Source organism: Rhinolophus hipposideros, assembly GCF_964194185.1.
Source record: "Rhinolophus hipposideros genome assembly, chromosome: 21".
Classification (NCBI taxonomy): Eukaryota; Metazoa; Chordata; class Mammalia; order Chiroptera; family Rhinolophidae; genus Rhinolophus; species Rhinolophus hipposideros.
Genome location: NC_138067.1, coordinates 37,996,101 through 38,014,785, shown reverse-complemented (window position 1 = coordinate 38,014,785; position 18,685 = coordinate 37,996,101). Strand labels below are relative to the sequence as shown.

At 53.0% G+C, this 18,685-nt stretch overlaps 1 protein-coding gene across 2 annotated transcripts; it reads left to right on the top strand.

Moving 5' to 3' along the window:
• Window positions 1–10: 10 nt before the first annotated feature.
• On the top strand, window positions 11–17,590 carry SIRT2 (sirtuin 2). Of its 2 annotated transcripts, XM_081031983.1 has the most exons (16): window positions 100–250; window positions 1,075–1,121; window positions 4,109–4,157; window positions 4,424–4,537; window positions 7,262–7,303; window positions 7,459–7,565; window positions 7,677–7,733; window positions 8,242–8,310; window positions 13,125–13,254; window positions 15,035–15,094; window positions 15,374–15,429; window positions 15,580–15,656; window positions 15,745–15,796; window positions 16,459–16,529; window positions 16,671–16,737; window positions 16,856–17,590. In XM_081031983.1, the coding sequence occupies exons 1-16, from the start codon at window positions 235–237 to the stop codon at window positions 17,009–17,011; spliced, it is 1,170 nt and encodes a 389-aa protein (XP_080888109.1). In that variant the 5' UTR covers window positions 100–234; the 3' UTR covers window positions 17,012–17,590. The 2 variants fall into 2 exon arrangements, with proteins under 2 accessions (XP_080888108.1, XP_080888109.1); XM_081031982.1 differs by lacking the exon at window positions 1,075–1,121 and having other exon boundaries at window positions 11–250.
• Window positions 17,591–18,685: the final 1,095 nt, after the last annotated feature.

Sequence of the window (18,685 nt, the reverse complement as noted above, 5' to 3'; positions counted from 1 at the left end):
GGCGCCCTTTACCAACATGGCTGCCAGCGCTAGGCATTTTGGAACTCGTAGTCCGGCTCTCGCCTGTATCTTTACCTAAGAGGGGCGCGCGCCGAGGTTGTGCGAAAGCGTGTATGCGGCCTCGATGACTTCTGGGTGTTGTAGTTCTCTACCGTATCTCTGCTCCTCCTGTTTCCGGTGCCGTCACGGGACCGAGCAGTCGGTGACAGCCCCGAGGGCCCCCGCCCCGCGCCCATGGCCGAGCCGGACCGTGAGTCAGGGGCTTCGGTGGGAGGGTCGGGCCTAGCCGGGGCCTGGCTGAGGGCTGCAGGCCCCGGGACCCGAGGGCGGGCGTGGTGGGCAGGAAATTGGGGCTGCGTGGGGAGGAGTGGGGTTCGGGGGGCCGTTCCTAAGTGATCCATATTGCTAGGTGTGTGGGTTTCTGGGTCTCGAGGTTTTAAGGGTTCGTTTGCCATGTCTCCCAAGTTACTAACGATCGCATGTTTCTCGCACCTGGGTTGCCAAAGACCCTCGTTGCTAAGGACTTAGGTTGCCGCGGTCCCGGTTGCTAAGGGTACCCGATGGTTAGGGGGAGCTGTAGAATGCTAGGGGACCCCTGGGTCCCTTCCTATCTCTTCCCTCCAGTTCCTGTGCCTCTCTTAAACATACCATGCCCAGCGCACCTCGTCTCCCACATCCACCTCCAGTCGGAGTATCTCTTCTCTCTTTCTAAACTTATCTCTGCTTGTAAACCTAACCCTCCCTGCAAACACGCTCACATACTGCTACTGTGTCCTTGCTAACTCCTCCTAAGGTTTCCTCCATACCATATGTCCTTTACGTTCTCCTCCCTCTCCTAATCCTTCCTGTCCCAGCCCCTTTGTCCCTCACTAACCACCTCTCTTCCCAGCACTCTCCACTCTGCTTTTCCCCATCCCCTTCTTCCCTTTACTCCATTTTTACCATTACCCTCTACCGCAGTATAACTAGGTTGGTGGGTCTTCTTGCCCGCCCCCAACCCCTGCTTTGAAGCCCTTCATAACCCCTTAACCATTCCCTCCACTATAACCACATCTGCTCCCCCTCCTCCCCCAGCCTCTGACCCTCTGGAGACCCAGGCAGGGAAGGTGCAGGAGGCTCAGGTGAGATGAGGGAAGGGTGGAGGGAAGGACAGAGATGCACTCCCCTGGGGGGAGGGGACAGAGGGGAGAGTTACCCCAGGGCCCTCAGCTCACTACCCCAACCCCTTGCCCCACCTCCCAGTTCAGCCTCCTGAGGAACTGTGGATTCAGGGGACTGTCAGAGAAGGGGGTGCAGCCTCAGCCCCAGGCCTGCCCTCCCGAACTTTCCTCTTTCCTTGCCCGCCCACCCCCTTCTGAACCTTATTTATGCTGGTCCTGGAGGAGTCAGACATCCAATTTAGTCCCTGAACTCACAGATCTCATGGACAAGTGACTAGAAAATGACCCTATGGGGTGATTGTGTAGGTAGCTCAGGGCACTGTGGGAGCCCAGAGATTCCAGCCAGTCCCTCCCCTGGAGGAATCTACAGGCTGGTCTAGGAGTCAGATGGAAGTAGAGACACATCGTAGTATGTGCAGAGCAACTTCGAATTTTCTTAGGCAAAGTGAGAAATGGTGTCCCATGCAGAGGGTACAGCTAGTGCAAAGACCTGGGAGCATGGAAGAATGTGATGTGTTCAGTAGGCACTGGCTGGGGTGGTCAGCTAATTATATGCATGGTTAGCATTTATTGAGTACTTAACTTCAGCCGGGTACTCTGCTTAGTACTTTATAGGCATCATCTCATTTCATCTTCCCAGCATCCCTGTGGGGGTCAAGTCCTATTATGGTCATTTTATCGATGAGGAATTTGAGGCAGAGTTGTTAAGTATCCTGTCCTCTGTCCCTTGGCTAGAAGAGCAGAGAAAGGCTTACAACCCACAGTACCCAGCACACTGCTTTCCAGATGCTTCGGAGAGAGGTAGACAGGCTGCCTGACAGAGGCCTGAAGGCCCTGCCAGTACCTCCAGCTCCCGCTTAGGCCGAGTTGCTCCCGTGTGCTGGGCAGGACCCTTGAGTCTATCCACAGAACCTCACTGTCTGTGGCCTGAAAGAACGCCAGCCCCCCACAGCCGCGAGATCGCTGTTCAGATGTAGGCAGTGCAGAAGCTGTGGTTAAAGCACCTCACAGATGCGCAGCAGAGGGTATAAGAGCTCCCTTTCAGGCCAGGGCTTCTCCCTTGCCTGGCTCCCAAAGCAGGACCACTGTCAGAGAAAAGGTTTAATGTTAAAAAGGATTCTCAGTCCCAACGAGAGAGACTTGAGGATGTAAATTGCAGCATTGTCCATATGGGGCAAAACTGGAAACCGCCCAAGTGGCTGTCCATAGATGGGTTAAATGAACTATGGGGCCTCCTTACAATGCACCACTAAGCAACTGCTTAAAAGAATGAGGTGGGTCTATAATATCTTGTTCTGCAGAAGATACAGGGTGCTGCATTGTGCTATGGTATGACCCCTTTCTGGAAAAATAATGAGTTTTACATGCAGAGAAACAGTCTGAAGTAATTACCATTATACTGTTAATAGTGGTTATCTCGATGGGGTACTGGGAGTGGGAATTATGAGGCAGGTGCCCCAAGTTGTACATTGTCTAATAGACATTTTACAAAGCTTATACAATCTAAAGAGCAATGAAAAAAATTAAATGTTTGGGAGGGAGGTTCCTATTCAAGAAGACTTGGAACCAGATAGTGTGTGATGAGGGAGAGGGGTTGTTGGAGGAGTTTTAAGCAGGAGAGTGAGTTGGTGAGAATTGCGTTTATACGGGATCCATTGCAGCGCCCAGCCCTGGCCTAGCATACAGCAGGTATCCATTTGTTCAGTGGTGGATACTTCTGGAGCTCCTGCCAGGTGTCAGACCCTATACTTGATGCTGGACATCCAGTGGTGAACACGAAAAACCCCGGCGTTCATGGAGCTGACATCATGGTGGCCCCTGTAGATGTCCGTGATCATGTGATTAGACTGGAGACACCAAAGAGAAGGGCCTGTAAAGTGGAGGGGAGTGGGCTATCCCAGACAGGCCGTCATGCGGAGGGTCATGGAGTAGATTGCAGGTGGAGACTAAGGCTGGCAGCCTAGGGAGGAGGCTAGGACAAGGGCTTCTGTGGGGAGAGGACAGACTGGACCAGGTAGAGCCCTGGGGAGGGGACAAATATGGTGGGAGGTCAGGGGAGGGAGGTGGGAGGCGTCTGGCATCCAGTGTGGGAGGCCACACTAGATGGGGCCCAGGTGGAGGAGCAGGCTTGGGGGGATGCTGAGGCCAGGTTGGGACATAGTGGGAGTGAGGGGCCTGGGACCCCTTAGGGGAAAGCCTCCAGGAGGCCATGGGAACCCTGCATCAGGGGACAGAGAGGTGGCATCATCAGTGACGTGGATGAGGCAGCTCCCCCAGGGAAGGTGGAGGGACAAAGCAGGAAGAGCCCTGGACAGAGTTCCAAGACCTGCAATTTGGGAGCCTGGCCAATGCGCGGAGCTGATAAAGGAGATGGAGAGGTTGGAAAGGCTATCTGGGGCTTCCAGACGCAGGGTGAGGACCAAGGGGTTTTCACCGGCATTATTCCATTATTATGAAGTGACTTTGGTGAGGAGGGCTGTGGGGGTGCTGGGAAGGGGCAGCAGGCCTACACTACAGGGGACAAGGAGAGAGACAGGGGGAGGATAGGGCCATGGCATATGAAACAGCAACAGCTAATGCTTCCTGAGCTCTTACCCCGCGGGGTGATGTCCTGAGCACCTCACACAGTAACTCATTTCATCTCACAACAGTCTCCTGAGAGGGGAACCCACTGAGTTCCAGCTCCAAGAGGAGGAGCCCCGGAGACTCAGAAAAATGAAATCACTCACATGTGATTATGCTCCTTGGGAGTGACAGGCCAGGTCCCTTGCACAAGCAGCCTGTCCCAGAGCCCCCACACTGCCTCCCAGAGCTGTTCCTCCATTGCCCCTCACTTCCTCGGGCCCACCTCCCAGCCAGGGCCTTTTTCCCAAACTGGGGTGTCACCCCACCCCCTACTCCCTAACCTCACTTCTTGGGCCTGGCCACTCCACCTCCACCCCTTCCAGGACTCAGATTCAGACACTGAGGGAGGAGCAGCTGGCGGAGAAGCGGAGAGTGAGTATCTTCCTTGGGAGGCCGGTTCTGGTGGGGGGCCGTTTAAGGCAGGGGTCTGGGTGATACCCCTCACGTCCATCAAGGGTGACATTGAACGTATGTAATAATGATTCTGTGCCAGTACCTAGAAGCCCCTGGCTGGGCCAGGCATGGAGCCTTGAGTTGTGGGAACGCAGAGGATCCCTGGGCGGGGACAGGGGCACTCAGGGCCTCTGTGCACCCTGGCTGACACCCGCTCAGCCGCTCCCTCTCTTCTTTTTGGCCAGTGGACTTCCTGCGGAATTTGTTCTCCCAGACGCTGGGCCTGGGCACCCAGAAGGAGCGTCTGTTGGACGACCTCACCCTGGAAGGGGTGGCCCGCTACATGCTGAGTGAGCGCTGTAAGTCCCCAACCTGCCTTGGGCCACTTGCCCCCCTCCTGGCCCTGGGTGATTTCTCAGCTCTAGCCACTTGAACCATTCACGCCTTTTTTCTGCAAATAACAAGAAACCCAGCGCAAACTGACTTATGCCAGAAAAAAGGAATGTGTTGATCCCTTAACTGAAATCCAGCTTCCGGCATGGCTGGGTCCAGGGGCTTCCCTGTTATCAAAAATCTTAACCCTCTCTGGCTGCTTTCCTACGTGCTGGGGTAAAGGTAGCTCCTGGGAGCTCCAAATGCCAGTTCCACCAGCCTAGCAGCCCCACTGAAGAGAGCATCTTTGTCCCACTGCTTCAAGCAAAAGAGCACGGTTTGGCTCGAGTTGGCCCAGGGTCGATCACATTCTTACCAGGAACCAATCGCCGTGTCTCTGGTTGGCCAGACCTTGTCACATCTCCATTGCTGACTCACGCTGTGGTCTGATTGGCCAGGCCTGTTTGGTAGAATGAAGATAATAATAATAAATGTTTACCTCATAGAGTTATTAGGGGTTAAAAAAAATTAATAGAGATGTAAATGCCTGGGACAGGCCCTGAAACATAGCAAGAGCTGTGTAAGTGCTCCCTGTGATTATTATTACGGGAAGCGTCTTCCAGGGGTGGCGTGCAGGTGCCTCTTTACTGGGTCACCGTGTAATTTATATTTCTTGCTGCCAGTTGAGGTCAGCTGTCTGCGAAACTAAGCCCTCAGCAGTCCTGTACGAGAACAATCGACCCTTTGAGGGTCCTGAGCAGCCCTTTGTTGAGGACGTCTTCTCCACTTTCCGTGTCCTCCAGCTGCTGCCAGCTCATCCTCAGCCAGCCGGGCCCATCGCCCTGCACCTCCTTCTCCTGGGCAGGCCTGGCAGCTGTCTCTAGCCCCCTTCTGGCTCAGGTCGGCCCCAGAGAACGCAGGCAGTGGCTACAAAGCTTTTGTTCCTTCTGTCCTCCTGCACCTGGATTTTAGGATAATTGGCTCCTGAGGGTGCCTATGAGGGGATAATGATAAACAGTAACAATTAATTGAGCCCTCACTGTTTGCCAGGCACCGGGCCAAGCATTTGACAGGCCTCCTCTCATCTTCACATCATTATACCTGTGTGGTCATTACAGGAGTGATATGGGCAGAGGAGGAAACTGAGGCACTGAGTCAGGACCCAGCCCCAGGCCCCTGGAATCCAGGGCACACGATCCCTCCCCCATGCCTGCTCCTCCCCCACATTCAGCCAGGCCTGGTCCAATGGCATCCCCAGAGGAAGCAGAGGGCGGAGGCTGTGGCTGGCCTCAGCCTTTGTCACCCTTGCTGTCCTCCTTGGACAGGACACCCCAGAGGCGCCCGGTTCACAGGGCCTCACTTGTGTCTGTTCATCAGCTGACAGGCAGATGCCAGGGTACTGAGTGGGAGGGCCCCCTGCCAGCAAGCAGCTGAAGAGGCAACTGGGCTGTTTCTGCCCGGCTCCGTGTGCTTGTGAAGTGATTTGACGCCTGCCATGTCTTCCCCTAGTCTTTTCTGAATGCTGGTAAAAAAGGGGGACCCAAGCGCTTATAGATGTACGAATCATGTGTCTCAAGAAGTTTATTACAATTGACTCAAAGAATAACAGCAAACATATAGATTTGCCCTTGAACAAACACCAGTTTGAACTGTGCAGGTCCACATATACGCAGCTATTTTTCAACAAATACTATAAATGTATTTTCTCTTATGGGCCTGGGCACTCAGCTGGAATCTCCACGTGTAAACTTATTTTCTTAATAAGTTTATTTTCTCTAGCTTACTTTGTTATAAGAAATATGTGTTAATCGACTGTTTATGTTATCAATAAGGCTTCCAGTCAACACTAGGCTATTACTAGTTAAGTTTTGGGGGAATCAAAAGTTATACGTGGATTAACCCCCTGGTTTGTTCAAGGGTCAACTATATAGTGCTTGCTCAGTGCTAGGCACGGATCTAAGCTTTACATGAATGAATTCATTCTCTCAACAGCCCTCCGAGGTCAGTACTGTTATTATGCCCATTTTACAGACCAGGAAGCTAAAGCCTAGAGTGGTGATCTGAACTAAGACCCCCCTGCTGGTAAGCAGGAGAGCCAGGATTTGAAGCTCTTATGCCCTCTTCTGTTCACTGGGTATGGGCTGAGAGTGGCAAATCTTTGGTCTTCACCTGAAAATCACCAGACTTCTGGTGGCCAATGTGTGTTTGATTATAGAGGGAACAAATGTGATGAAGGAATGTATATAATATGCCAGAAATAGGTGGTCGTTCCAGATTGTGTCCACAAGATGAGTGGCTACCAGAGATTTTTACAATAACCTGTAGCTTTTCGGGGGGAACCCCCCGTCCCCAGCCCCCTTACTAAGATCTTACACATTTTTGTGTAGATCTAGTTAGGGGGAGAAACTCCTCTCCAAGTGGTCTTTTCTGGACTCTAAGTTGATGTAATTTTAAACAATAGATTCTTTGTCCCCATGCTGGCTCTTCCACCAGTGGACTGTGACTGCTTCCTCTCTTGGAGCCTCGATTTCCTCACCTATAAAATAGGGATGTTAACACCACTTGCCTCACGATGGTTGGGAGGACCATTCATGCTTGAAATGTTTGCCCCAGAGCCTAGCGTGGAGTTAACAGTATCGGGCTGTGATGGGCGGTCTTATTTGGGGGCTCAGCAAACCATGTCACGTGACGCACAAACTCCTCTCCTCTAGGTCACAGAGTCATCTGTTTGGTGGGAGCTGGAATCTCCACCTGTAAGTGCCCCCTCCCCCAACAGTTGTCCCCAGGTTTGGGGGAGCCCCTTCCAGGCTTGAGGGGAACCAGGTTTGGGACCTCACTTGGGAGGGTCACTGTGATATAGTTGAGGCCCAGGTCCCTGCTGGATTGCTTTCTGCTGTTCCTCCCTCAGCTGCGGGCATCCCCGACTTCCGCTCCCCGTCCACCGGCCTTTATGCCAACCTGCAGAAGTACCATCTTCCCTACCCAGAGGCCATTTTTGAGATTGGCTACTTCAAGGTATGTGCTCTCCCAGGGAGGAATGTCTGTAATGATTGGTGGTGGGGTCACCTGCTCTCATCTCACCGGGGGCGTCTGGTACCCACCTGCCCTCCGCTCTCTCTCCCACAGAAACATCCAGAGCCCTTCTTTGCCCTCGCCAAGGAACTCTATCCTGGGCAGTTCAAGGTGAGCTCTTTTTTGCAGGGGGAACAGAAAAGGTTAAGGGACAGCAGGCATAGGAAGGGCCCTTTGGACCAGTTTTATTATACAGTCATTAAGTAAGTACATGGGCTCTGGGCCCAGACTGCCTGGGTCCAACTCCAAATCCCTCATATCCTGCTTTTGTGACCTTGAGCCTCAGTTTTCCCATCAGTAAAATGAAGCTGATAACATTATATGCAAAGGGTCATTGTGAGGCTTAAGTGAGTTAACAGTACACAGAAGAGCCCAGACTCTGGAGTCAGGCTGCTTTTTTGGAGTGAATCCCAACTCTGCAGCTTGCCGGCTATGTGTCTTTGGCAAGACAGTCAGCCTCCCCATGCCTCAGTTTCCTCTCTGTGAAATGAGGATAATGATGGTCGATGTAATAGTTCCATGAGGTAGAACAGGCATAGTGCCTGGAACAGTTTTCTGCACGTGGCGGTGTGGGGGAACCTTCTCCACTATCAGCTTCGTTCTGATTGTTCCTCTGCAGCCGACGCTCTGTCACTACTTCATCCGTCTGCTGAAGGAGAAGGGGATGCTTGTACGCTGCTACACACAGGTAGGTGGGGCTGTGGGCCTCTGGGAGGAAGAGGGCGGGCTGGATGTGGCCGGGCACCTCAGCACTAAGAGCTCCGGCCACTGCTTCTTTGTCATGTGCCCTGCAGTGAGTCATTTCCCCTCTCTCAGACTCAGTTTCCCCTTCTGTAAAGCAGAGGCCAGAACAGCTTCGCCCTTTCAGGTCTGTGGTGACGTGGCACTGAACTCCTCTCAGAGCCATCCCCGGTGTACTGAGAAAGGACCTGGTGTCTGAGGGGAGGGGGCGCCATTTGCACCAGAGATTTCATATGAGTTATGGTTTTCCAGCAGATGACACCAACGTGACTTGATCTAACCAAATCCATATGCGATGACAACGTCCTAACTGGTGAACATAGTGTCTTAAGGAAGGGGCACCTTTCTCTAATGTGCACAAAGGCCTCGTATGTGCATAGGGCCATGGGTCGTGCATGTCAGGTGCTGAGCCGAGGGCCTCACCATGGAGTACCCGGGCAAGGGGGCCACCTTGTTGGCTCCTGGACTAGTCGGCAAGCCTTCCGGGATCTCGCACCCTAATTGTAAAAAATGTTTGCACGTCTACCTTTGTGTTATGAGTACTGAATTACATGATGTGCTGTGATACCATGCTGTCAGTCACACCTCCGAACCCACGTTGATAAAATAGAGGGAGCGTGCCTGGATAGAAATAGGTGTTCTAGTAGTTCCTTCCCGCACCTGGCAGTGTGCAGCCTGCAGCCTTGGAAGCTGCCACCAGGGGGTGCATGAATTCCTTTCCGGTCAGATTTCTCAGAGGGCGGCAGGCACTCCTGCCTGGGGCTAGTGGTGGATGGTGCAGGGGACCGTACTTCCTTCTTGAAGGAGTCCAAGCTCAAGGTACACCTGACCTTTCTTCCAAGAGAGTCAGTTGTGTCCGCAGCATGTGGCTCAGACCTGATACAGGCAGCTCACCTGAAGCCCAGTGCCCTCTGTGCATGACTTCTTGGACGCCTCACCAAGGCCCTGCTGGTATCCCTGTTTGTCAGCTTCTGTCACGAGTGTTTACTGAGTGGCAACCCAGTGCCAGGCGCTGCTGGCAGCGAACGCAGCCAACATTCCTGCCCTCCTGGAGCTGACACACTAATGCGGGGAGAGAGACAGTGGACAATATGGATAAGTAGCTTATCTAGTGTGGCAGATGGTATGAGTTTTGTGGAGCAGGATTAAGCAGGAAAAGGGAATCAGAAGTATGTGTGAGTGTGTGTGTGTGTGTGTGTGTGTGTCAGGGGTATGGAGTGTGTAAATAAGATGTCAGGGAAGGCCTCACTGAGAAGGACACATTTAGACAAAGACCTGAAGAAGGGGAGGGAGGGAGCCATGGGATTATCTGGGGGGAGTGCGCTCCAGGCCAAGGCAACAGCTAGTGCAAAGGGCCTGAGGGAGACTGTATTTGGCGTGTTCGAGCGGGATCTGAGTAAGCGAGGAGGACAGCAGGACAGTAGTAGGAGAGAATGGAGGAGACGAGGTCAGGGAGGTGACAGCGAGATTCAGATGATGTGGGGCCTCGGGGGCCATGGGAGGGCTTTGTTCTTTCCCCTGAGTGAGATGGTGCCACAGAAGGGCTCTGAGCAGGGAGGGACATGACCTGACCTAGGTGTCCCTCTGGCTGCGTGTAGGGGACAGATTGTGGGTCAGTGGGGAGGGGGTTACAGAGACCGTGGATGAGGCCGCTGTGATGATCCAAGCAGGAGTGGGCACCGGGTGGGCACCGGGGCGGGGGAGCAGTGGGCAGGTCATGCATCCATTTTGAAGGTGGAGCCAGCAGGACTTGGTGAGGGATTGGATGTGAAATGATTCATGATGGAGAGGGAAGAGTCAAGGACGACCGGACAGCGCTCAGCCTGAGCACCTCCCGCTTTTTACTGAGATGATGGGAGGTGCAGGGGAGCGCAGAGGAAGACTTTACTCTGAGGCACATTGAGGTTGAGATGCCTATTAGACACCCACGTGGGGATGCAGACAGACATTTGGACATGGGAGTCTGGGCGTGAGCTGGACGAGAGCATATATACAGGCTTACACTCACCCGACAGGATAAGATCACAGCGCCCCAGTGTGAGAAGCCCAGGCCCAGGACAAAGTGCCCCATCTGGGCTGCTCCGTGGGCTCACTTCCCAGCTCAGCTGGAGGCAAAAACCCCTGCCCTTGACCACGAAAGCACACCCGCTGCCCACTGTTTTTACATGAGAGCCAACGTGACTACAAGTATACTGTGCAGGCATTTCCCCTGACCCCACTTGCAATATTTAATGCATGGAATTTAATTACACGTAATTTTCAAAATGGCATATTACCTAAAATAGACAAAGGTGGGGAAAAAATATCTTTCCACTCTCACATTTTATGAAACCATTTTTTTTCAAACTTGTCACCTTCTTCCTTGACCTCAGCCAGTTTTGAGTCACTGACCTAGTTTTCTGGAACACGTTGTCTTCACCTCTTTCTGAATTGTGACGACGTAGCACTTCTGAAGCATGTATGATGCTATTTTTATCTCAAGACACAAGTATCCATTCAAACATGAGAACAGTTGCCCTGTTCACTCAAGTCACTGTGATCTCCACAGCAAAACGTTCTTTTAACTACATACATGGCATTTATACCGTGTATAGGGTTTGGACTTGGCTTTCCTTCATCTGACCCTTTGTCTGGAAGACCCTTCCATATCACTCACATAGCAGCTCATGCTTTTAAAAAGCTACCATCGGTGATGTGTCAATTACGGATGTGACGTTTTGAAATAAAAAGGGAACCAAGATCTCCAAAGTTTCAGATGAAAATCCAGACTTCAGGCTCCTCCTGAAAATTGGGAAGAGCTGGCTGCACCCTGGGTAGCTTTCCTGGGGAGAGCGGTTGGCTGGAGCTGAATGACCACTGATCACTCTCGGAACTGCCCACCCTTGCCCAGGGCCCACCTCCTTTCCACGGCCTGTTTCCTGTGAGGCGCCAGGGCCAGATGGCAATTGCTGTTTATCACCTCATGTTCAGTGCTTGTCTTCTAGTAGGGTACTTCCTGGGCCATACTGCCCAGCCCCCAGCTGCTGTTGGCTCCTTCATGTGTCTCCTTTGAAGATATTCTATACTTAGGCAATCAAGTACACAAATGTATAGATATTTTTTCACATCCTGTACACGCTCTGCCTTTGTACTTTTATGCCTTTTAGCATCTTAGAAAGATCACTTCATATCGGTACATATAGTTCAGCCTCATTCTTTGTTTTTGTTTGTTTGTGGCTTTTCTCCCCCCTTCTTCCGCCTCCCCCCCCACACACACTCTGGTTCAAGCCGGTGTTTCTCAGTCTAGTTGTGTAGGACACAGCTCCCTGGCCCATGCTGGTATTATGAGCCTTGCATTCCTCTCTGCTGAGGCAGTCGGTCGCCGGTCGTCGGTCATCCGCTCACAGCTGCTCACGCCGGCTGCCGGCCACTCATGCTGGTTGCCGGCCACTGCTCACTCCTGGCAGCACAAGGTAGCCCATAGCAGCCCTCAGCAGCTCACGCCAACCTCCAGCTGGCTCACGGCAGCCCAGCTCCAGGGAGAGCTGTTGTTCACAATCTTAGCTGTAGAGGGCGCAGCTCACTGGCCCATGTGGGAATGGAACAGCCTACCTGGGCATCAGGAGCACAGAGCTCCAACCACCTGAGCCACCTGGCCAGCCGCTCTTTGTGGTTTCTTGATTAAACATGGTGTCAAAGAATGGCACAGAGGCATTAAGGCAGTTCTTCTGCATGCTATTGAATTATTTCCATGCACACTGCTTCCTCACGTGCAAGGGAGTTGGTCAGTAGACTGAATCAAGTAACAAAGGCCACACTGAGATTTCTCATGAAGAGGGGAAGGGGAAAAGCTACAGAGAGTCTGGGAACAGTGACTTGTCTGCATGTTTTGAGGATCAGCTGATTGCTGGCAAGGAGCAGAGAGGGCATTGGGGGTGTCTGCCCTGGAAAAGGGAACCCTTCCAGTTGTTCATGGAGTCTCCAGGAAACCTTGTCGATTCAGCTGTGGGCCACACATGACGGGCCATCTCTGTGTAACATCTGCCAGCATCCTTCAGGACCTGCCTCATAGGCCTACAAAAGCTGCTCCAGAGGGGCTGTGTGTTTTGAGGAAAATGAGAGAGCACAAAAGTCTGTGTAAAAGAGATGAATATTCTTGTTTGGTCAATAAGGAAAGTATCTCTGTCTTGTTAGAATATAAGTTAATATGCCATCTATGAAACACACAATAGTAAGAAACCTGACTGCTAAATAGGAAAACAGTGTGTTTAAAACCAAATAGTCCCTCCTGAGTTGTCTGTTTATGTTAATGGTTGGCCAGGGCTGCCACAGACAGCTGTGCAGCTTGGGTACTGCATAAGGGTGCCACATCTCAGGGGGCTCCATTTACAATGGAGACATTGTAAGTTTGTACATTTATTTCAACAGATTTCTGGCAGGTGGCATTAAAGTGTGTGGTTCTAACAAAACAAGTTTTCTGAAAAATGGAAGCAAAGTGGCCTGGATTTGCAGAAAAAATGCCATATGGGCTGTTAGTGGCCGTGGGCCTGGGCTGATAGATGTTTGAATTTGAGCCCCTGCCTGTGAGCGTCCGTGACTTTTACCCTTTCAGTGGCACCGCCAGAATCAAGAATTTTCAGACAAACCCTGCCCCTTGCTTTTCCCTCCCTTCCTTTTCACCCTAACACACCTGTTTCTCCTGGCCACAATTCCCTGCTCTGTCTTCTGCCCCTGAGGGATGTGCTTCACTCCCGAACCTCTTCCCTCCATCTCTCCATCCAGAACATAGACACCCTGGAGCGAGTGGCAGGGCTGGAGCCCGAGGACCTCGTGGAGGCCCATGGTACCTTCTACACATCGCACTGCATCAGCCCCCTCTGTCGGCGGGAGTACACGCTCAGCTGGATGAAAGGTGAGGGGCTGGAGGTCATCCACAAGGGCAGGCCTCCCACGCACTGTCCACTCCTCATGCCAGGCACAGGGCCTCTACCCAGTGGGTGCCAGTTCTGTCCTGCACAGCCCTGTGGCTCTCCTTCATAGATAATGGCAATCCCCAAAGATTTGAGGTAGCAGTGGGCTTCATTGCTCCCAGTACCACCTCCCAGCCAGGTCAAAATGGAAACAAGCTCCAGATCCAGTTCAGCCACACACAGAGACGTGCATTAGCAGATGGTCACACAGCCTGTGAGGTCATGCAACCCTCGGTCTTTGTCCTTTGAGGGGCTCTGACCCTGCCTCACATGAGTGCTCATCGAGGCAAATGGAACTAAATTCTAAGAAGGGCAGAGCTGTCTGATAGAACTTTCTGGGATGAGGGAAAGCTTCCCTATCCGCACTGTCCAATATTGCTACATGTGCCTACTGAGCATTTGAAATGTGGCTAGTGAGTCTGAGGAACTGAGTATTAAATTGTATTTAATTTTTATTAATTTGAATTTAAAGTGCCACACCTGGCTGTGATGACCATGTCGGACAGTCACTTGTACGAGAAGCACAGGATTCAATTAGTCCCTTAGTTTCAGGCGGGCAGAATCAATGGAGTGCGAAGCCAGACACAGGGCTGGTTAGGGGTGAAGGCTGGGGCTGCCCCTCTGGGTGCAGACTACAGGGCTTGCTAATGACATCGTCCCAATTCGTGTAAAGGCAGAGTGTCTGTAAAAAGAACAAAACAACCCAGCCAATCCACATTTCTGGAATGTCAGCAAGAGTCTACTTCTGTCGTCCATTGTGCTGATTAAGAAATCACTTATTTCACCCATGAAAACCCATTTCTGACACTCTTTATGCTGCCTTCACAAAGCCTCTGTCCATGGGAGATAAGGACAGCACTTGTAGGAGGGCCTCTGGAGCTTGGCCTTTCTCATAAAACTCCAGCTGACTGCCCTTGGGGTGAGGAGCCCTGACTAGCCCCGCCGGTGCAGCTGGGCGTAATGTACAATTAACATTACCCCATTATGTTCACTTACTGCAGTACCACATGCAGCACCCACAAAATAGCATACTGTCAGTGCAGAAATGTTTTAAATTAAATGACAGGCATTAAAACAGTGCTCTGTAGACGTGTGTCGAAGGAATGAATGAATCGTTGAACAAATGAGCTAGGAGTCTGTGGCTTGCAAGTGACAGAATGTTTTCAGGTTTCCTTAGTCACTTAATCAATAAGTAACAAGGTGCATGATTGTCATAAGCATGGTGTGTGTGGTGGCGGGGAGGTCAGTCCCAGAACCCCAGGGTGGGAGCAGCTGGGCCTAAGGATTTGTCCCCATCAGGATCATCTGCATATTTCTCCCTCTCTCTCTGCTACCTGGCCTGGGACCACCAGGCCTCCAACCCAGGATGAATCAAGGCTGCCTGCAAAGACCCACTGGCAGAGCTTCACTCCCAAGTCCAGATTTCCTGGGCGGGGCTTGGGGAATCCAGTGGCCCCTGCTCATTTGTTTATTCTTTCCTTTATAGCTTGGTGCTGCTGGGAGCCACCCTTGCAATTCTGGGGCATTTGGGGTGGTGAGGGCAGTTCTCTGAGGTGGGGGGGTCCTTCCTGAACAGGGCAGACACCCCAGGAGGTTCCCTGGTGACTGAGGTGTGTTTGTGTTGACAGTGAAGGAAGGGGCAGGGGAAGGCAGCAAGGCAGGCTATAGCCCCCAGCCCAGAGCCTCTTACCTCCTTCTCTCCTTCCCCTTCTCCACGCCCAGAGAAGATCTTCTCCGAGGTGACTCCCAAGTGTGAGAAGTGTCAGAGCGTGGTGAAGCCTGGTGAGCCTTGGGGCCAGGGGCAAACTGAGGATCGACTGGGAAGCCCCCCAACTCTTTCCCAACAAGGCCACACTTGCCACCCACCCTACCTCTGGTCACCCTCTCTCCAGGGAGAGGGTTCTGTAGCCCTGGCCCGTCCCCGCTGCTCCACCGTCCCACCCAGCCCTCAGGTCTGCCTTCTGCTCCTGCCTATTCTCGTCTTTGTCTGTTTCTGCCTCCCTCTGTTCACTGTCTCTTTCTGTCCTGTGTTGTCTGTCTGTCCGTCTGTCTCCACCTCAGACATCGTGTTCTTTGGCGAGAACCTTCCAGCGCGTTTTTTCTCCTGCATACAGTCAGTAAGTGCCCCTGCCACCACCCTGCCCTCAGCTCATGTGAAGGCACAGCCTGGGTCACTTCCCCAACTGGCTTCAGGTGGGCGTGTGGTGGGGAGCAGGGGACAGTGGCCCAGCCCTGGTGGAGCCCTCCTGGCTGTTTCCTCTTCATAGGACTTCCTGAAGGTGGACCTGCTTATCATCATGGGCACCTCCCTGCAGGTGCAGCCCTTCGCGTCCCTCATCGGCAAGTAAGTTAGGGGCTGGGCTGGGCTGGGGGGCACTGGAGGCTGAGGGAGCCAGAACAGGTTGTCACCACCCAGCTCATCATTCCCCCAGGGCACCCCTCTCCACCCCACGCCTGCTCATCAACAAGGAAAAAACTGGCCAGGTGAGTTGGCTTTTATACACAGCCCCTCTTTCCTTCCCTGCCTTCTCATCAGATGGGTCCCCATTCCCTCCCACTGGCTTCCTCAGTACGAGGGGACAGGTCTCTAGGGAACCCAGTAGTTCAGTCCTCTCAGCTCAGGACCAGGGATTCCAGAATCCAGAGGGGTCAAGTTCCAGGCTGCCCTGACTCTTAAGATTCCACAGGGCTCTGGGTCATTCGAGCAAGTGACAGAACCCCAACTCAGTGTGACTTCAACCAAAATAGGGTTGTTGCACTTCCTGGGACTGAAGAGTCAGATTAGCTGGAGCAGGGCCTTCAGCAGTGGCGTCAGAGTCCCCACTACGTCTCGGTCCTCTCCACCCCCCACCCCGGTGGCCTCACTCCTGAGCACTGGCTCCCTCCTGGAAAGCGATGTTTCCTCCAACAGGCAAAAACATACCACATGCCAGGCACTGTTGTAAGCATTTTCCCTGTATCAACCCACTGATAATACAACTCTAGGAGTGGGTTCGACGATCACCCCCACGCGAAAGATAGGGAGACTGGGGTTCGGAGAGGTCCCTTGAGCAAAGCCACGGAGCTGGAATACAGACCCAGGCCTCCTGGCTCGAGGGTCTGTGCTCTTAGCTTCCCCCACGCCCACCCCACCTACTTCCCTGCAGACTGACCCTTTCCTGGGAATGATGATGGGGCTCGGAGGAGGCATGGACTTCGATTCCAAGAAGGCCTACAGGTGAGGCCTGAGTGCCGTGGGGGGTGGGCCTGCGAGGCACAGGCCCAGGTGGGAGGGAGGGCGTGCTGCTCCAAGAACAGGGCCTCGCTGTTGGCGGCCTGGGACAAGCCTGGGAGCTCGGACTCTCTCACCTGCCCGCAGGGACGTGGCCTGGCTGGGTGACTGTGACCAGGGCTGCCTGGCCCTTGCTGACCTCCTCGGATGGAAGGTGAGGAGCCTGGGCCACCCAGCCCACCCCAAGCCCAGTCCCTGGATGCCTGTCCCATGGGTTTTCTGACCCCATGAGGCATGGTGACCTTTGACCCTGGGAACTTTGTCCCCTACAGAAGGAGCTGGAGGACCTTGTCAGGAAGGAGCATGCCAGCATTGACGCTCAGTCGGGGTCAGGGAGCCCCAACCCCACCACTGCAGCTTCCCCCAGGAAGTCCTCACCTCCTGCTAAGGAGGAGGCCAGCACCACGGAGGGGGAGAAACCCCAGTGACAGCGGCATCTCCCAGGCAGGACGCCCAGCTCTTTTGGGACAGCTGACCCCCAGCCAGCCCTGGTCCCCCCTAACTTGCAGCTCTTGTATAGGAGCTCAGGGCATTCCCTCACTCTCATAACCCCTCCCTCCCAAAACTGGGGTCCCCGCCCCCTGACCCTAGCAAATCTCTAACATCTCCTCAGGGCCTAAGCTTGGGCAGCCTATCACTAACAGCCCAGAGCCTCTAACCACCCCCAGGGGTGAGGATCAACCTCCCCTAACCTCTAACTGCTCCCAGGGCCAGGGGACCTCCAAATTTCTAACTGTCCCAGGACAGGGTCCCCAGGGCCCCCACACTCTCTACTACTCTCAGGAGCCTGTGGCCAAGTAGACAAAATCTAACCTACCCTGGGTGGGGGTGGGGACCCTCCAAACATAACTCACCCAGTTGGGTTCTGAGCCTGAAGGCCTCCACCTCTCTGCCTTCAACTCCCAAAGTGGGTACCTTAGCCACCTTCACTCAGGACCCACTTCTCACGTGGGAATAGGCAGATGATGTTGCTTATTGGAGACAAATTAAAAACCAAAAATTAACAATCGGCTGTCTGGCTTGGCTGTTCCTTTCTGTGGGCACACAGGGAAGCAGCTGGAAGAAGTGGGGGGAGATCTCTGGCTACTAAGGAAACCAGAACACGTACAGGCTCTTTCTTGTGAGACACAGAACGAGAGGTGCTGAGAAGGGAGTCCAGGGCAGGTGGGAGCCTCATGACTCTTCTCCCTGGACTTCTGGCCTGCCCGGGTCCCTTCCTCCAAAACCCTGTCCTCTAAGGCCTGAGCCCCCGGAAAGAAGGAGGAAGGTTGATTTCAGATACCACCCCCGCCCCGCCTCTTCCCCTGCTGTTCAGCTTCCTCTCTATGAGGAACTTTCACTTCCTGCTCCTCCAGGACTCCCCTCCGTGAACAGGTAGGGGCCCCCAGGGACCGAGCAGCTGGCATTGTCACCCCCTACTGCCTCCTTTGGTATCAGGCAGCTGCCCCATCGTGCCCTGCCCAGCACCACCCACCTCTTCCTCCCCCTCTCATGGGACCCAGGTGAGCATCTCTGCCTCTCTCCCCTATCCCTCCTGCCTGTTGTCCCTTGAACAGGGCACCTGCTCTCCGTTCCCTCTTCCTCATACCCTGGGCTGATTGATTTGTTTAGCTGTTTATTATCCATTTCTTCTACCCACCCCCAAAAGAATGGATGCCCTTGAGAGCAGGGCCTATTCTGTCCATCCCCCTTTCCCCAGGGCACTAGCACCTAATTCTGGGTTTATACTGAATAAATACAGAGGGTGCCAAAAAAATATATACACATTTTAAGAAAGAAAAAAACTGTATTGGAATTGTAATACTCAATATATACCAGTAACAAAAGATGAGTACAAGCCATGTATACATTTATTTGGCACCCCCAGTATTTGTGGAATGCATAGATACATGGACCCAGGTTTCCTACTCCTGAGGAAATTATTATTACAGGGAAATTATTCAAAAATGCCCACCTCCACTAGTAACCCACTGTAGGACTCTGTACCTCATTAATAGTTGGGGTCCAATGGACAGATGGCTAGAGGGACAGCTGTGTGATAAAGAAAAGAAGAAAATAATGGTAGAATCAAGGCAATGGTATATGGATGTTCCCTATAATAT